Source organism: Ambystoma mexicanum, chromosome 1p (genome assembly GCF_040938575.1).
Source record: "Ambystoma mexicanum isolate Mex_15411 chromosome 1p, UKY_AmexF1_1, whole genome shotgun sequence".
Taxonomy (NCBI): domain Eukaryota; kingdom Metazoa; phylum Chordata; class Amphibia; order Caudata; family Ambystomatidae; genus Ambystoma; species Ambystoma mexicanum.
Window position 1 is genome coordinate 988,037,988 of NC_090921.1, and position 20,137 is coordinate 988,058,124.

Here is a 20,137-nt window from a genome sequence, read left to right on the forward strand (position 1 = left end):
ACCAGAATTTCAATGCTTAAGACACTGGAACATCGAGATTTCAAGAGTTCACATCTTCAACAACATCAAGCAAATCAGTTCGTTGCGGGCCCCGGGTCCGGATGGCCTTACAAATTACATACTGAAGAAGAATCCTAATGAATGGGCAGACTTCTGCGACAACCTCTTCAAGAACATACTGAAAGAATGCAGAATACCACTATCATGGAAGCTTGCAAGAATAGTGGCAATCTTCAAAAAGGGCCAAAGATCCAAGCCCAAAAATTACTGCCCAATAGCACTCCTGGATGTGGTAGGGAAAATATTTGCCACCCAGCTACTAGACCATTTAATATCATGGATTAAATCTTCAGGAGCGTTTGAGCCCCGGCAAACGGGTTTTGTTAGGGGTGTTGGGTGCGGGCTGAACCTACTCCTCCTTAACTTACTAAAAGTGGAGGCACACAGAAAATCGCCTTTGTAGATCTGGAGCATGCCTTTGATGGAGTGGACTGCCAGCGACTATGTACGAAGATGAGGAAAAGAAGATGCCCGATAAGCTTGATTATGGCTATTAAAGAACTGTATTCCAACCCACAAATTCAAATCCGCTTAGACCAAAATGGCTTACTATCAGTTCCGATAAAGACATCCTGAGGTGTGAAACAGGGGCGCCCGTTGGGCTTAACCCTCTTCAATTTATTCATAGCTGATGTTGGCACCGCTGTGGAAGAAGTACAATCGTTTCCACCATAAATCAATGGAAACCAAGTGAGTTGTTTGATTTATGCAGATGATATCGTGCTTCTGGATGTAACCCCAAACGGTTTACAGCATAAACTGACAGCCTTGAAAAAATACATTGACATTAACAGCCTGGCAATAAATGTCGCAAAGACAGAGATTCTGCTCTTGAAAAATCTAAAAAGACGTAACGGGAAGAGCAGAGAAAAATGTCAATGGAAGTTGGGGCAAGACACATTAAAATGTGTATCACAGACTCAGTATCTGGGAATAACAATTAACTCGAACATCACTGATGAGCCCATGACCCGAAAAACCAAAATGAAATGCAAACAACTGGCTTTACAAGGTGCAATGATACACAAGAAGTTTGATGTTGTATTTTTGTTAGTTAAGTGTAAAAGTGCTGTTTAGGATAATTGGTTACTGGTGAATTGGCAATTAAGGTTTGTAGAGTTTTTTTTTCCTCACTGTATTTGCCTTGATTTAGTTATCACATTTGATATTTTGTTATGCTCTATTTGTTCCATTTTTGATTGCCTGTTCTGAATTGTACTTATTTTTGAATAACTTAAATAAAGAGTTAAAAAAATTTACAAAAAATTCTCCTAATAACCAGTGGTAAGCTTCTATAACAACAGTCATACCGGCGCTGATGTCCGTATGTGACATGGTCACATTGTGAACACATATCTTGGAGAAGAATCTTACAACTTCCAAAAGGCGTTCCTACAGCCTGTATGCGGTATGAGATTGGTTTCACTTCCATCAAAGCAAGGGTCATGTGGAATACTCTTGACGCTGTATAGGAAGGTCATAGGAGTGGATAATCTTCCACAATTAAAGATTCTGAATACTCCTGCAGTGAGCGGAAGCCATACACTGTTGAATCAGTGGATGCAAAGCTGCGAGATGATCCTCATGCAATTAAACATCGACAAAGGGTCATGGCTACAAAATCCAAATGCTGTGAAAAAAAAATGATGGCAGCTGGATTGGATCAAAACAACTGACCAGAGAGCACAAAATAAATGCATGAAGAACAATGCCCCCGAGTCTAAAGCCCTTAACAAACTGCCAAAATAAATGGAAACATTTCTGTGTTAACCCCTAAGAACAGGTTTCCTGAAGTTCAGATTGAATTTGTTTCAAACTAAAGAAATACAAAATATGAGGAAAAGAAGTCTGGGAGAACACCTTAAGTGCAGATTCTGTAAAAATGTTGAGGAGACGCTGAAGCATCTTGTGCTCTTTTTTGTCCGGAACTTAAAACCTTAAGAACTAAACACACAGGAACTGAAATTGCCAAAAAGCCATCCTTAAGTGGAGAGGAGTGGTGGATAAGAATGTTAAATGGAGAGGACAACAAGTTGGTCTTCGCGTTGGGATTTTATCTTGACTACTTGAACAAGAAATTGTAATGCCTTAATCTGGTGAATCATGATACTGTGAAGTATAAAATAAGCATACCAGTAGGAAACCATACATGCTTTGCTTTCATACTTTTGTGTATGTTATGCTCATTAGTTCATTAGTTTTACTTGCTCTCTCTTCTCTCACCTTTTTACACTGTTTTGCCTTTTGGAGACTTTCTCCATCTGGAGAGGAAGTCTTTGTTTTTGGATATATTACTTTTTAAAAGTTTGTAATATACTATAAAAAAAAAAATGATTGAGTAATACTGCTCATTGCATGGTAGGCTTTACAGATCACTTCACTGGGGCTTTGGAGGTCACTTCCTAAGAATTCTTTTGGCCATAATGACGAGCAACCTGGGCCATTCTGGGTGGTAACATCCGAAGGCACGAGTTGCAAGGGCTTTTAACAAGGGCCCCACGATGTTACCACCCAGTACAGCCCGGGTTCCTTGTATATATGGCCATTAGAACCTGGGTAGTTTCCTATGCCGGTGGTGATGGTGTAATGATAATAATAATTACTTTGTGGTGCTGAGTGGCACCTTAATTCACAGTCTGTTTTTATATGTTGATGACTGTCACGTCATCAACAAGGAAACGGAGTTAGGAGATTATGGTGCAGCGCCGCACGGGTGTGTTTCTTTCTTTGTTTTTTTGTTGTTAAACACTTTTAGCAAAGGAAAGGGAAGGCAAGGGGGAAGGGAAGGAGGGGTGGGAGGAGGAAAGGGGACGCTGGTTGGCAGCACTCGGGCTGCTTGGAACACAGGCTTATACTGGAAAATCCAGCCCACATACCAAGCATCCTGGTTGGCCAGGGCGCCCTTCCAGGCTATTACTGGCAAATAGTGCATTTTAAAGCACCTGGGGCCTTGTTACATTCATGAAAAAGTGGTTAAGAATAAAGGTAATATTTTTCAGAAAGATTTGGAGCCTCTTTACTCTACCCAAAAGGGATTTTACATTGGTTGAAATCTTGAGAATTTGATAACCACTTCATGGAGGAATGAGGTGGTGTTAACTAGGTATTTGGATTGATTATTGGCTTGTTAATTTAAGCCTATTAACAGTGACTTATTTGAATATAGGGCAAATTCATTCTGAAAAATGTGGCATGCATTTGCCTCACTGCCCATTATCCAAGGCCCGATGGGCAGAGTATTAAATTGTACTTGTAAATGACAGTTTTTCCATTAAGACACTATGGGCCTCATTACATGTTTGGTGGTATCCCGCTGGTAAATCTAGCTGGATACAACTAAAGGGTAATACCGTTACCGCCACTAGTAGATTACAAGTGGTGGCAAGGGTAGGTTAATCCCCATTCTATGGTGCCCCATAGGACTCCCTGGGGAGATTACCGGCAGGAAATTCGGTGCTGTTTTTTGCCAATGGGGTGCCTAACATACCTCCAGCTCTTGACTGGAGGTAAATCAGGCCACCCCTCGGTCTGGAAACGTGCCACTAAATGTTATCATCAGCACGTTAATTCCAGACCGGCAAACTTGGAATGAACCCAATGTAATATTAAATATAGGTGACACTAAACATTTCATTTCTGATAAACATAATGCATGGTGGCATCAAACACAAACCTCGCTTGTACAAAAAGCAGTGCATGCAAATTATTTAATAAAGGAAATGTGGGTATTCATGCTGCTTATTTGTCCATTATGCTTCTGCTAGCTGTACAAAGGAATAGAGCATCACAATTTTCTTCAGGACACAAACATGGGAACAAGGTTCAATTATTTTGCTTATAATACATTTGTCAGCTGGGCAACATATCTGAAGATGACAGGGTTTTAACAATGACACTGCTATAATAAGTAATGACATTTGACAGAAAATGTATTTGCAGGGTGGCCAAAAACTTAAATCTTGTATCTACAAAAGTAAGCCAACTGTAACCATAGCAGGCTCATTGGCCAACATTCTCGCACAGTCCAGGACTCTGTCCTGGCTATACTGCTACTGAGGTCTCATCCTTTCAGCAGCTCCTTCTAGGCCTCCACACCATGGCCCAGAGAAACTGGCGAGCAATAATTTAGGGTGCAGCGAGCAACCTGTTGCTCCAGAGCTACACATTGGGGATCCGTGAGCTAACACTTGGTTAACAGATCAAGGACCAGAATTTTGTTTCCATTAGCTCCAAGTGAGTGCAGTTGTTTGAATAACAACTAAAGGGCATAATTAAGAAAATCACCTAATTGATTGGTACGGCCACAAAATAATCTTTCTTTATGAGGATGACGTGTTGCTCTACATTGGAGACCCGCATATTAATCTTGACCCGATAATGCAAGACATCACACGCTTCAGGGAATTCTCAGGCTTCACAGAGAGCTATACCAAATCCAAATTGTTTCCTCTGACTGCCAGCACAGTCAGACCATTGGAAGACTTCCATTTAAAGTGGGTGCCGGATAGCATGAAATATATGGGGGTTTTGATATCTATGGACACAGGCTTATTAGTCCTGGATAATTATACTGGGCATGAAAAATAGGTGACTGACTGATTTGGAAAGATAGAAGCTTGGTCCCCTTTCGCTGGCTGGCAAGCTAGCCCTGGTAAAAATGATAATTCCCAAATTATTATATCTCTTCACAAATGTGCCTCTCTGGCCAGGAAAAACATACTTCACTAGGCTGCACTGGTCACAATCTCAATTCATTTGGCATTCGGACGCTCTCTGGGGAAAAATGGGTGGAAATGATGCTGCCCTATGAACGGCTCCACATTTAGAAATATATTGGATGGCTGCACAAACGCAGTTTGCGTTTTACTGTTATGGCAATAACTGTGCCCCTCAGCATGCTAATCTTGAAAGGTTGGCAGCAGATAATGACGGATACCAAAACATTGATATTGTATACTTCGTACAGGGATGACTGTCCCTATGACTCTGTACTCATAACCGTTACAGCACGGCGAGCAATATTTGTGAAAATGGGAATGGTACACGCATACTACAAATGGTTGCCACTATGGCCATGTCCTACCCACTTCCCCCTCCCCTGCCACCTGGGATGGTTCCCTTTGAGCATACTGAAAAAATGTGAGATACCGGGCACTGGGTGACCTATTCCCAGAAGGAAATTTTCTTACATTACAGTGTGGGATCAGAAATGTGAGGCAGACAACTTTTGGATGATTCCTCAAAATACCCCATTTTATAAAATCATACGTTTTTATGAAACACCTCACTATCCCTATAACAAGGATTTCCCTGCCTATCAAAACTAAAGGAAAACACTTGAACACAGGATATCTGGCCCTCACACTTAAACATCAAATGCATGAAGAAATATATGGCATTTCATGGTAACGTCAACAATGATATCCACAGACTTTCTGTAACCTGGGGGAACTCTCCTTCCCCAGGTTTCACGGTAAATTCAGTTCCAGTGTTCAACAAAAAGAAACAAGGACATCTGGGTGTGTAATACAGTCTCGATTCAGTTCTCGGATCCTTCAAAGTCAAACAAAGTTGTGTTAACCAAAGTTCCAACAACAGAAAAGCTTCTCTTCTTGGTGAAATAAAGACTTTCCACTTCATCAAAATAGCATCAATGTAATTTCCAGCCAAGGTTCTTTGCCACAACTTCCAGTTGTCCAAGAAGAAATACCACAGTTCTTTGTTAGGTTAATGTAAACACAACTTATGTTAATGTAATGAAACACAGTTCTTGGTTAACAGCAGGGGAAAATCCCAATCCACTGCGAACGCGTCTCCTAGAGCTCCTCTCGGGGGAAATTCCCTTGAGCAATACTGATCGCACTTCCGGTTTACCGTGGTTGCAAACAGATCCACTTGAAGGGTTCCCCAAAGGGCAAAGATCTCCAGAAGGACTTCCCGAGCTAACTCCCACTCGTGGGAGACGGTGCTCTGCCTGCTCAGAGCGTCTGCCGCCGTGTTCTGCTCTCTGGCTAGGTGAACTGCCGATAGAGAGATTCCCTCTTATATCGCCCAGAACCAGAGCTGCATTGCCTCTCTGCACAGAGGTAGTGATCCTACGCCTCTTCTTTTGTTGGGGTAGTACATGGCCACTGTGTTGTCTGTCATTATCAGGACATTCTTTCTCTGTACGGAGGGCAGGAAGGCCTTCAGCGCTAGTCTGATTGCCCTCAACTCCAATAGGTTGATGTGTAGTTTGGATTCCGATGGAGACCAACGTCCGCTGATTGTCAGATCGTTGGTGTGAGCTCTCCACCCCGTGAGTGAGGCGTCCGTCACTACTGTTCTCTCCGCCCATGGTTGCCAAAAAGATTCTCCCTTGAGGATGTTGTCATTGCAATCCCACCATGATAGATCCTGAGCAACTGCGCTCGGAACTTGCAGAAGATCTGACATATTCCCCGAGAAATGGGACCACTGAGTTCTGAGGCACCATTGGAGGGATCTCATTCTCAGTCTGGCCTCTGGCACCAGAAAAATTAAGGATGCCATGAGGCTGAGCAACCTCAGGAAATCAAAGGCCGGCAGATGCTGGCCTTTCTGGAATTTTGTTACTATCTGCTGGATGTGGAGAGCTCTCACCTCGGGCGGCAAGGCTTTGCCTGAGGAAGTGTCCAAGACTGCTCCGATAAACTGGAGTTGTTGGGATGGTATCATGTGAGACTTCTTGAAATTGAGGGAGAAGCCCAGGTTGTGGAGGAAGTGGCAGGTGATCGACGGATGTTCCTGAGCTTGTTCTGGAGAACGTGCTCTGATTAGCCAGTCGTCCAGGTACGGGTAGACGTGAATTCCCCCCCCTCCTGAGACTCGCTGCCACTACCGCCATCAGTTTGGTGAAAACCCTCGGAGCGGAGGTCAGCCCGAATGGCAGAACTCAAAACTGATAGTGAGAACCGCCAACTGCGAACCACAGGTATTTTCTGTGCTTGGGTTGGATTGGCACATGAAAATAAGCATCCTGAAGGTCCAATGATACCAACCAGCCTTGTAGTTGGAGAGCCTGAAGGATCTGAGAAAGGGTTACCATCTTGAACTTGTCCTTTCTGAGGAATTTGTTCAAATTTCTCAAGTCCAAGATGGGTCTCAATCCTCCGTCCTTTTTGGGGATGAGAAAATAGGGGGAGTACCAGCCCTTGTTCCTCTCCGCTACAGGTACATGTTCTATTGCACCTTTCTCTAGCAGGGCTATCATTTCCTGCCAAAGGAGCGGGTCTGGAATTTTGGTAGAGCTGGCTCCTGGTGTATGATCGTGAGGTCTTTTTAAGAAGGGAAGGCAGTAACCTTGGGCTACTGTTTCCAGTGCCTAAGCATCTGAAGTAATTCCCCGCCATTCTTTCAGATGCTGAGAGATTCTGCCTCCCACTGGTGTTTTGTATGATAAGACCTCCGAGAGATTTGGAGGCGGCTGCAGGAGCGGCTGAGGGCATAGATGCCATTCCTGAAGATGTCTTTGTAGTCTTTCCTCATCCACCACGAGTGACATTCCTTTTGCCCCTTTGAAAAGCCTGTCCTCTTCCTCTATCAACAGAGGAGTAGTATCGAAAAGGACGACCCCTCCAGGAAAATGAGCCCGAATAGGGTTTCTGAGGCTGTCGCATGGAGGCACTAAGGGATTTAGCTGCTACTTTCGAGGTCTGTAGTTTTTCTAGGCTCTCATCAGCCTTACTACCAAACAGCCTCGAGCCATCAAAGGGCATGTTGAGAAGTCTGGTCTGCACATCTGGTGCAAACCCCGACTTTCTCAACCACGCAAATCTGCGTAGCACTGTGCTTGATGCCATGGACCTGCTAATACTATCAGCAGTATCCAGTCCAGACTGGAGACATTCCCCCATTGCTTCCTTCCCGTCATTGACTATATTGAGGAAGCCTTCCCTTTCCTCGCCTTCCGGAATATGTTCAGCCGCCGCCGAAATGCATTCCCACAGGGTATGTGTGAACCTGGCCAGGGTACAGGTGACATCGGTCGATTTCAAGGCCATGCTACCCGAAGTAAAAACTTTACGAGCCCACGCATCAACCTTTTTATCCTCCCTGTCCGGAGGTATGGTTGGGTATGCTGTCTGCCTGGAAGTAGTAGCGGCCTGAATAACCAGACTTTCTGGCATAGGGTCTCTATTCAGGTATTCTGGATCAGAAGTAGAAGTTCTGTACTTCTTTGGAATATTGCTGTCTACTGCAGCAATGCTATCAGGTTTTTCCCAGTTCCTTTCAACTGTCCTTTGGAGCGCCCCATGGAAAGCGAGAACTGGGTCTTTCAAGGGTCCCCGGACTATAATATCTGTCATATCGTCTTGCTCAAACGTAGGGGAGGCTCTTCCCCAACCCATATATTCAATCACCCTACTCATCAAATTCCTATAGCCTGAGTCTGCATGTTCTGCAGGATCCGGTGCAGCAAACTCCAATTCAGGTGATGTGTCCACACCACTAGCAGAATGCAGAGTTTCACATAGGTCTCCCATTTTTGTTTCAGGGTTTATAAGTTCCTCTGGAACTTGTCTAGTGCCATATTTTACTCCAAAAGGAGTGACATCTTCATCCTCTGAGCCGGATTCTTCAAAAATTGAAGACATGGACCTAAACAAATCCGATTTGGGTAAAGGTGTAAAGCTTCTCTCTTCCTCCTGATTTTTCGTAGAAGGAATAGGTGTTTTCTTCGAAGGGGTCAAAGGAACCTTTGACACACTCGATGAAGCCTTCGATAAAGGCGTCGAGGATAATATAGGCTTTGTTGTCGTCGACGAAATTGCACTCGACTTCGACAATTTCTGCCTTTTGCGAGGGATCGGAGAAACACTCGATCCTCGAGGATCTCTCGACAATTTGTCGACTCGAGTTTTATGGGTACTACTGGGCTTTACCGCCGTAGTTCCTGACTTCCCTGCGTCATCCTGTGGAGCGACCGGGGTCTGGCTTTTCTGAGGTTTCTTCGAGGGGGTCGAGGCTGCGTTCTCAAAGACCTCCATTATTTTTCTTCTAAAGCTCTCCCATTTTGAAGGGGAATCCAATCTTGTTGGACATCGAGCCAGTTCTGTCGATGTATCGGATGAAGACGATGGAGATTTATATCTCCTTTTTAGCTTTTTAGAAGAAGACGAAGAAGATTGTCTCGACCTGCTACGAGATCGCGATCTCTTCGAATGTTTTTTATGACGTTCCGATTCTTTTGAATCGGACGATTTCTTATGTTTTTTGGACAAGGCTTTTGAAGAGCCCTTCGATGCCTCCTGCCCCACCGCTAACTTACTTTTCCTCTCACAGAGGGCCTTCTCTGTCATTGACTGACAGGAGCCACAGTCGCCGGTTCGATGGTCTGAGCCCAGACACCAAAGACCGATACTGTGAGGATCGGTGATAGACATCTTCGACCCACAGTCGATACACTTGTTAAACCCAGTTTTGGGAGTCAAAGTGTTTGATTAAGACATTTTCTTGACAAAAAAATCTCGAAGTGCGCCGTTCACGACAGCGAAGCAATCGGAAAAACGGAACTGAAGCCAACGGCCGCAGCTTGTGCTACTTATACCATCAGTGACGTCGACACGGTACAGAGCCCGTCGAAGGACAGTCTACGCCACGACCTCGAGCACAGCGCCCTCTGCCGAAAAGAAAATTCCAAAGCAGCGAAGCTGGCAATAACGAATTATCACAAGATGAGGAATACGTGGGAGGACACAATCCATTCGAATGTGTGCTTCTAGGCAAATGCTACAATTCAAGTGTTCCATTGTTAAACAATCAACAGTCGGTTTAGCATCACTTTTGCTCATGCGCAAGTGATTGTACTTCCGGATACGGTTGCCGGCAGTGCTTGCGCAAGGAATCGGAACTCTTGGTCAGACTCACTGTCTCCTGTATTCCATCCTTTGCAGGCTACAGGACTTCTGCAACTTCTTTTTGGACCCACACCATTCCTCGCTGAAGGCGTCTCCGGTCCGGCCATGCAATTAAGGAGGCCCTCTCGCTCATGAGACCCATGGCTTCACAACAACTTCTGGCCACGATCTCCCGCACGCTTCCTGCTGCGCAATCTCTGCAGTTAGGTTCACATGTGGAAAACCAGTTTTCCTTCACTCCTTCTGCTGTGCAACCTCTGTACATTAAAGGTTGGGGGAACGGGACCCTCACAGGACAAGCAGTTGAAATCTGCTGGATAAGAGTCCTGGTGTCCATTCGGTTCTTCCACTTCTGTCTGGATTCTCAGTACCGTGTTATCTTTCTCCTGCTGCATACACTCCAGCCACAGTTCCAGCTCCTTCGAATGACCTGCACCTGAGGGAGCCTTTTAAGCCTCTTAGCTCCCCTCAGGTGTGGGCTATTAGATTTAATTGTCTGACTACTGCTGCAACATAGTTCTTCAGCCCTCTTCCTCGTCCCTGTATTTATGGGATTATGGGTACAACAACAGAGATATTGCAGTTTTGCAGGTTGAGGGCCGCAGTTTCCACATGGTGGGAGGGATGCCCATTGGAGTATAGGAATAGGAAATTCTAATGTATAGATCGAATTTATATAGCTGCCACACACTCTTATCCACACTGTACAAGCTGATCATGAGTAAAGTAGGCACGCATATATCCAATGCGAGAGAAAATGGGCCGGACATATGGGGTTGGAGCTCTCGCGAGCAATGGAACAAAATGTGTGCACTAACTGGAACAATATCATTAAACACTAGATTCAAATAGATTCAGTTCAAGATACTTAATAGGCTGTATTACACTCCCAGCAAGATTGGTAAAATATACCCAGAGGCAGATAGTCCGTGTCCTAGGTGCGGAAGTGAAAATGCGGACCATCTCCACATGCTCTGGAGTTATGGTAAACTGCACGAATTCTGGAAATATGTGAACGACACATTGTCTGAAGCGGTTGGTCGCCGTGTCTCTTACGCCCGCATGGGTGGGCTGTTTGGTTTGTGGAAGGACATAGAGCCTTTCTCACCATGGGTTGTTGATTTCCAAGCGTAGAATTTTGAAAAAATGGAATGATGCTACCCCACCTTTGGGGAAAGACTGACATGGGCTGAGAACTGTGAAGAACTTTTTATAGGAATGTTGCCAACGGCATTCAGGCTCAAAGATATCGAATTCCGAAGTTACCTGGCTCAAAAACAACCGCCATAAGCTATTTGACAAATGTAGTGTAGGGCAACTAGACGTGGACTCGCTGCTCACTGTGCTCAGAGAGGCACAGCTTCATCTCACTGATGAGGCCCAACAAGGCTGAAACACGTGTATGAGATTGCTGTTGGTACTCTTGTTCAGAGAGGAATTGCCATAGCATTTCGGTGCTGGACTGCCCATGTGGGCGGGACAAAGACTGATATGCAAATGGATATTTCCCATCTGTGAAAGGTACAGTGAGCAAAAAGCGTGTGCTGCAAACTCTCATCGCAGAACAGGTTATCATGCCATGTTCTTTCTGGAGAGGAGCGCCTGCTACCTTTTTTGAAGTGTACACAGTATAATGTTGACCTTTAGCCTGCACACGTTAGTTGATGGAAATGGGTCTGCAAATGTTGGACGTTACGCAGGCTTGAACATGTGATGTGTCAGTGCTGATTTTCTGGTCTGTAGGTGTGCTATGGCCATTGTCATGTTTCTTTGTCTGCCAAGCGTAAATAAAGGTGTTTAAAAAAAGAAGAAAATTGCCCATTTGATGATGTACGCTGCTAAAGACTTACTTTGCAACTGGGAAGATTGAGGACTTTTCTGGGTGTGCACTATGGAAAAAGTAGAAAGTTGGTGACGAATGGCACAACGCGTTTATGATATGATATGATGTGATATGGCATTTGTAACGCGCCTATACACAAGTGTTACGAGGCAGGGAGGGGGGAACAAAGGGAAGACAGACAACGATCCTACTAGGCTAGGTGTCAAACAGATCGCGCAAGTGCATCGGTGGAGGGAAAGGGAAAAGTGCAAGGGGAAGGGGGGGGAGTGTAATACAGGGTAAGTAGAAACAAATAAATAATAGGGCCAGCTGGTGGCAAGTGCAGGCTAAGTGCAGACAAGTGCTGGGAAGGGGGCTGTAGGGATACAGAGACAGTCCGCAGTGCAGGGGTTGCCAGGGAGGCAGTGCAAGTGGAGAGTGGCTGGGCCAAAGACTGATATCTGTGAGGGTGGCCCAGTTGCAGATTCAGTGCAGTTTCAGTCAAGAATTTAGCAGGGGAAAGGGGGAGAGAAAGCAGAAGCAAAGAGGATGGTTTTGAGGTGCTTCCGGAATCGGAGATGGTTCTCCTCAAGTTTCGGGGGGCAGGAAGGCTGTTACAGAGGGAGGCCCCTGCCGAGGAGAGAGATCTACCCCCAACTTGTTGCTTGGAGAAGTGGCTGACCCTGAGGGAGTTGGAGCCGGATGAGCGAAGAGCTTGAGAAGGAAGATATTTAGGAAGAGAGAGTTGAAGGTATTTAGGCCCCAGGCCCCAGAAGGCCTTGTGGACAATGGAGAGGGTTTTGAGATTTCAGTCCTGGAGAGATACGGTCCCTGGGATTGAGGCCAAGGACAAGTCTCGCAGTCCTTTTCTGGATAAGTTGCAGAGGGCGGAAAGTAGAGGCAGGCAGATTTAGATAGAGGCTGTTAAAGTAGTCCAGCTTCGAGAGAACCAGGGCTCGGGAGACAGTGAGTTATTGGGGGAAAGAGAGGAAAGGAAGAATGCCTCTGAGGAGGTGCAGCTGGTAGTGTGACCTCTTAGAGACGTCAGATATGTAAGGAGAGAAGGAGAGTGTGGAGTCGAAGATGACCCCAAGGTTTTTTGCCATGCAGGTAGGAGCAGGAAGAGGGCCAAGAGAGGCTGGCCAGAGAGCTGCAGGTAAGGAGGGAGTGGGTGTGCCGATGAGTAGAATCTCAGTCTTACTGGCAGTAAGGCAGAGGTCATTGGCGACGCACCATTCCTGGATAGCAGACAGACAGACAGTCAGAGATGAGGGAAGGAGAGGAGGAGTATTTGATAAGTGAATTGACATATATTTATGCAGTCGTTCGCTATTTTATCTCGATGAAGAGTTGAGATAAATAGAAACCGTTGGAGATCAGGAACAGTAGCATGTTAATAACATACAGATATGCCGTGAATAATGTGAGCTAATTCCCACAGCTAGTAGTGAGTACTAGAAACATATTTGTATTTGTTGCTTTTGTAGAAAAGGATTTACCGCAGTATGAGGATGAAGAATGGACGCTTGCCTTTCTCATATGTTAGTGGGGCTCTGGCCTCTTCCGTGCATTTGTGTTCTGTATACTAATGCATATCGGCAGTCTGAGACTTTTTTTTTCTTGACACCACTATTGAAAGTAAAGACCTATGGGGGTATTGTTTGTCATGGAGTCCAAACCGCATGGAGAGAAAAAAAAGCATGTTTTTTACTCCCCGGTCCATTTGTACAATATTTGTGTGGTAGACCAGTGGCATGGATTATAATTTGCGCTATCGCTTCCCCCATCTACTTCGCCTTAGAAATAGGCGAGCTTGTCCGCACACATGCAGATTTGACCTAGATGCTATGGATTCCTACAGAATCTGCAGATTCTTTGCAACTGCAAATAGCCAGATTATTACATATGGGGCCATGTCAATGCTCCCACCATGAACATAGAAATCCATGTCCGCCCAGATCTCAGTGTTACATTTACTTCCAATAACACACATTTTACAGGGGTGGGCTGGGTGCACGGAAGAGAACCCCTATGTGGTAAAACAAGAGTACTTTTTTAATAGGATAATGATAATTTAAAAATAGGATGGGATCTTCAGAACACTGGTTGGGTAACCCAAAGTGACCTTTTTCAATTTTCATAGAAGGCACCTGTGCAGTTACCTTCCTTTCCCCTTGATGTACGCTGTTAAGTTGCCCCAGATCATGTGTCCTTGGCCTAAAGCACTTTTGGCAACACTTGTAGTTGTACCTTTTCACATTATAGGTATGGACAAACAGTCCCAGAATATAGAGGCTGTATCAAGGTGCCACTTATCAGATGGTGCGGCTTGCCGGTTCTGCTAGGGACAGTACTGGCGGGTCCTAAGCTTTAGATTCCAAAAGGTGTATATAATTGAGCCGCAGCATGTATGTGTAATTACTTGGTAAAAGATTTCCTGCACTCCAGATAATAACTGTTGCATAATAAGCTTCTGTAAGCATCAGTCTGAGATTCCCAAAATGTTTGCCATGCTCAATCCCTCTCCATCTATCTCTCACTCTTTTTTTTTTTTACAGCAATGTCATTGCCAGGACTAGGAACGAGTTGGAGATGCTTGAGAAATACATCAGTCGCCTGGATCCCAAAGACCTGGAACCCTTGCCCTTGGTTGAGGGAGCCATGTCCTCGATGGACTTTGTTCTGGTAATGACAACAGACCGATATCCTGCTCTGACTGGTATAAAGCTTGGCTTCTGTCAAATACTTTAGATTTTCATTGATCGTCATGACACTACTAGCCATCGGTGCAGCACAAAATAAGTCACCCCTACGGAATATGGTAAAGGGGGGCGGAGGGGGGGGGTCCAGAGATTCCTGCTGCAATTATAGGTATGCACGCCAAGTTTGTCTTGGAGTTTCGTAGAAATGTGGAATTGTGTGGCAATGAGTTGCAAATGGTGCATTTTAAAGTACATCTTTGCAGTAGCAAGGATTAAAACTTTAAGGGACTGAAACCGTTTAGAAATGTTGCAATAGTAATGTTTAACACAGTGGGCTACTAAAGTTCATTCAAGGAAAATGGAATTGGGGAATTTTCGGAGTTCTCTATAAAGCGGATACAAGCAATACCGACCTGCCCAGTAACGATTATGGCTAGGGCCCAAATATTCGGTTCCCGCAGGTAGGGCAAGTTCCCGTCCCGTAGAATGACCTTTGCGGTTGTCAGTCCATGTGCTCCACTTGTGTACGAAAGTCTGGCTTTCATTTTTTTCCTGTGTTGTTATAGATATTTGATGACGCCGATTTTGGTTTAAAAAAACGGAATAACTGGGAAGCAGTTATAATCTTAATTTCGTTTGTTGGTGATGAAGATAATGCCGTTCAAGTAGCTGAAACCTTTAAATTAGGAGCAACATAGTTGACTTCTCCGCTGTGCACGTTTCTCACTGTGGGTGTATAATAATATTCCCCTGATGAAGATACAGCTATAAGCTTGTTGTGTCGCAACTGGTTGACTTGAACATTCCATTGCAAAACCATCGTGGGGCTTGCATTCTTATGCCAACACTATCTTTGCCTTTGCATTTTTCACAATTGCTCACTTTGGTTTTCATTGTACTTTGTGTATTCTATTGTACTTATATTGATGTGTGTTGCTGTGCTGCATTGCCGCTCTTATGAGTATGCACTCACAAGCTTTTGCTTGCAGTATATAATATATTTATTTTATGTATATTGTTTTATATGTTTTGATACCATTTTTTCTTCTCACTAAGTGATTTCTTGATATTATGTTTTTGTTATTGATTTGGGTACTGGCTTGTAGGTGCACATGCTTTTGATGAAAGGAGATGTGTATACTTAAAGCTGCTTGAGGGTGTTTTTTGTTGAGACTCATCAGACTCTGTATTCATTACTATTGAAATTAATTTGCCATTCATTGGAGATGATTGATTTATGTCGAGGTTTCTCTTTTTTGTTTTCTTATGTCTATCCCTTGTGATCCTCGAGTTATTGGGACAATCCTTGCTTTTTTTTAGATGTTCGCAATGCCGATATACTCAGTCATTATTATGACTCGGTCCTAAATATTCAGGAACAGCCGGCAAGGCCAGTTCAGCAAGTTTTGGCAGTTTTCCAAATAGCTAGTAATGCAGGTTTTACACGACAGAAACAAATACCCAGTTTCAGCCGTTCCGGTGTGTCCAGTTAACACATGCCCCATAATAGGCCTCCCACCTACTCTCCTTCACTCCTACTCTCAATTAGGCAAGGTGCCACCCTCAGTATTCTTGAGGGGTTAGGGGGGAGGGTTGGAAGCACATATGTACAAATGGACGTGTGGGAGCAATCATAATTCATATGCTGCGGCCGAGGAACAGAGGTTGTTAGGTGGACAGCAAAGGCAGCATTGCACAAATGTGCCATCATTGTAGTCACAACATATGTTTATGATGGGCAAAGGCCCTTTGCAACTGTGGACCTCTGTACCACCCATCATCTCGCCCCCATCTCAACCTCTCATTCTCTCACCACTGTACTTTTCTTACCTCCATGTCTACTTTTATCATAATCTCACTCCATTTCTTCTACTGTCCTCCTCCCATCTCTATCCATACAGGTTCCCCTCACTTTACATCTGATCCTTTAAACCCCATATCTCTATGTATGGTCTCTAGTTCTACCTCCTGTGCTGCTCTTGCTTTCACCGTTAACTGTCACATACCCGCTCATTTCTATCTTTTATTCTCTCACCCCGTATTTATGGCTCACAACTTAATTTCCACTCTGACCTGGTCTCACCTCCATCTCTTCCATTCTCACTCTCACTTCCATTTCTGCCTCTGTTGTGCTTCTCCCCTTCGTCTTTTATTCTACCTCTAACATCCACCTGTCCCTCGGCCTATATCTAATATTTTTCCCAAGAGTAACTCTGAACTCTGCCTCATTCTCTATCCCAAATTCTCAACTCTCAACTATTTCTACCTTTGCCATCCTGTTACCCGTCTCTTTCCCAATCATCTCCATCTCTCATCTGCCCTCCTTGCACTACTACCTGTTTGCCTCGCATCTGTTGCTTCCTCTTATGTATCCATCTCTCAGTTGTTTCTCTCCTCCAGTCTATGCTGTATTCACCAGTTTATTTTGCAACTTCACCTCTAACCTTGATTGCCTTAATTCAGACTCCTAATTATCTCTCACCTCTATCCCTCTCCTTCTCTCCCCTCTATCTCTAGCGGTTCCAATGATGTGTCTCCTTTTTCCTTTTATCTACACCTATTCCCTCATTTCCATATCTTCCAAATTCCATCTCATATTTGGATTACCTGCTATCTTCTCCCATTCCTTTTCCCATTCCACCCTCAATTCTAGGTTGAACCATTTTCTACCAGGTTCCTCTACCTGTAATGACCTCTCTTCCTACTCTTCTAATTTCTCTCAAGTCATTCCCGTTCTTATTTTGAAACCTTATCATCCACTTTCTCTGCATCTCATCACTGCGCAGAGGCGTAGCCAGGATCGCCTAACTTAGTTGGGCCCACCACAGTAACATTAACATCTGTACATGCCCACACAGTGCTGCTCAGTGGGCATTTACAGAATGTGGGTAGGCCTTGCCTGCGCAGGCTCTACTCTGTCTATGCCTCTAACTCTGCATTATCCAGTTTTCTTGATGATCTTCTAGCTAGTTTCCTTAGTTTGCGCTAATCTGTATTGCTCTCATCTCGTGCCTCCTTTCACCCCATCTCTCTACCCTATTCTGTCCCAAATCCTGCTCTCCCCTCATTATCCACCCTTCTGTCAATCTCTTCTTCGCTGCATCACAATCCCTCCTTCCCCATCTCCATCCTTCTCTTTTTGTCTTCCCCCAGCTTTCTCTGTTACTTGTCTTTTTGGCAGTCCTGTCTGCTTACCTCTCTTCATTGGCCCCTCTTACTCTCAACCCCCTCTTTGGAATTTTCTTACTTTATCTCTCTCTCTCCCCGATCGTTCTTTTTATCCCTCTTCCTGCCTTGCTGAACCATTATCGCTCCATCCTTTTCCATCATTTCTCATATTGCTTCTGCTTCTTGCTTTATATTACTCCATTTCTTTCTTTGCTTCTCCGCTATACTCTTTGTGTTCCCCTTCGTTACTCACCCTTCTTCATTGTGTTTATTTTTTTTCCACTCCCTTTGATTTAACCATTATTTAACCTTCTGTAAAAGGTGCAGAAGAAGGAGACAGACACAAAGGTGGCATGGTGGTTGGCAAAGACTTGTATTCCTTGTGAAAAGAAAGAGAAAGCCCTATCTTTCCCCATTTCTATGAGGGGCTTCCCAGCCTCAATTAAAGACTAAAAAGGATCTGTCAGAATGTCCGCTTAACTTAAGTGTCCATCTTCCTGTGTCAAAATCCATAATTCTGTCCCTCACACTTACAACTAAAGTAACGAAGGCTAAACTGTTTGTTGCCCAGGTGAATGGCTCCCATTTCCTGGGTGTGTGATCATAATTCACTTCGGGAATTTCCGTAGTTCTCACCAGCGGGAAATGATTCCCTTCCCCTCGTTGAGTGTCTTCAAACAAAAAAACAAGCCCACCAAACCCTTCCCCTCTTGAGCATTAATGTATCTGGGGAGTTAATCCCTTACCCTGGCTAAAAGCTTATTCTTACTTCTGCCACTTTATATCAGAATGACTCCCCCCTCCTCCTGATGCTTCTCATTACAATGTGCCAGTCACACTAGAACCCAAAGGCATCACTCCCTTCCCCTGGGCACTCTAGTGCCTTGTTAGCACAGAGCTCAATATTCTGCACCAAAAACTGAAGCTCTGTCTTGGCAGTTGAACCCGTTGTGTAGTTGAGGATTTCTTTCTGCCAATATACCTGTCAGAGGATTCAAGAAATACCCCCTGACGGATCTATTAACCAAAAGATGGGTGGACGCCACAGGAAACCGCCAGCCTGCAAAGGAAGTCAAAATATACCAGCAAAGAACGTCCATAATAGCCAATTAGAAAGCAAGCATAGAAGGCAATACCTGATGACTAGCAGCATGTTGCTAAGTATGAATTACCTGTACTTGAAGATGTCTAACCTAGAAAACCCTAGATCAATTAGACTCTAAGGAATGAACTAATTTCCTTCAAATAAGACTCCACATAGAACACTCTTACCATATGTAAAAGATCTTGCAGGCCCGTGAAGAAAAGATGAAGCCAGAAAGACCAAAAGTAAATCCAGTAGTCCACCTTCCAACCGCCAGCACGAGGACACCTAAGAAATAACACGATGCGTCTATAGTTCCATACGAAGGGCAGACAGCTGCATGAGCGTTCGCAGGAGGATGGTATTCCGAGCTCCGTCAGCAGTGATCACAGATCCAAGGCGAGTCGTAGAAGAGGTCCGGGTCAGCAGCGATGAAGGTAAGACCAAGGCAAAATGACTTGGCCAGTAGCAGGTCGGGGACAATTCCAAAGGTCATAAAAGCATAAGCAAACAGGAGCCAAATCGTTAAACAGAGACAGGTCGAGGACACCTTCAGAGGTTGTACGAATCCGAAATACAAAGTAGACAAGAAAGACACACCAAGAGTTCCAGGAAACGGGCCGGGTCAAAATATCCAAGGGTCAAGAGAAGTCACAAGAATCGCTAGGCTATAGAATACAAATTCAGAAGAGAAGCGCCAAAATCAAGCAGGGCATAAGTACGAAAGAAGCCGATCACGTGATCTGGAAAATGGAGCTTAACGTGAGTAAACGCATGACCTTAGAAACGCAGATCGTTCGCGTTGCCAGGGCAACCCCCAGCGCTGTCGGAAGGAACAGTAGCATTCCGAATGATTATGGGTAGGAAAGCTGTGGGAACGTTTACGTATTCCATGAGGTAATTGAAGACTTTGTGTGGGAATAGATAGGGGAATAGGTGCCGTTCCTGGACACCGAGCTCTGGATCTAACATAACCTCTGATCCCCCTTCGCTTCCTGACATGCCTTCACTGTTCAATACCATATAAAGTTCCAACTGTGGTTGGGTCCCAGAACCAGGTGGTTCTTCTTTGACTCGGCCTGGTTCACTACCCTGCCAATTACTGCCACAAGGAAGATGACTCTTGTCTCTCTCTGGACTTGTTCTTGTCCCGGGTTTCTCTTGTTGGACTCTACCCTGCCAAGTAATACCACGAGGAAGATGATTCATATTATTCTGTTGATTAGGGTTACTGACTCTGGTCTCTCATATTCTTGATTATGGGCCCTTGACCCTTCGCTGGTGGTCAGTGGGATTCCTCCATTTATTTATTTATTGAACATTTGTATGGTGCCTATACAGCAGAAAGTGTTTCCACGCACCATCAACTGAAATGATGAAGAGGAGCTTTCAGGTAGGTCTGACGCACATAAGAACCAATCTG

The 20,137-nt window shown here is 44.6% G+C and overlaps 1 protein-coding gene across 1 annotated transcript in view; it reads left to right on the forward strand.

The window, feature by feature from the left end:
• CFAP263 (cilia and flagella associated protein 263) overlaps positions 1-20,137 on the forward strand; it is a 614,832-nt gene that overhangs the window by 88,096 nt on the left and 506,599 nt on the right. The window contains exon 2 of the mRNA XM_069654512.1: positions 14,319-14,445. Within this exon, the coding sequence (XP_069510613.1) occupies positions 14,319-14,445 (127 nt within the window). The remainder of the gene's footprint in view (positions 1-14,318; positions 14,446-20,137) is intronic.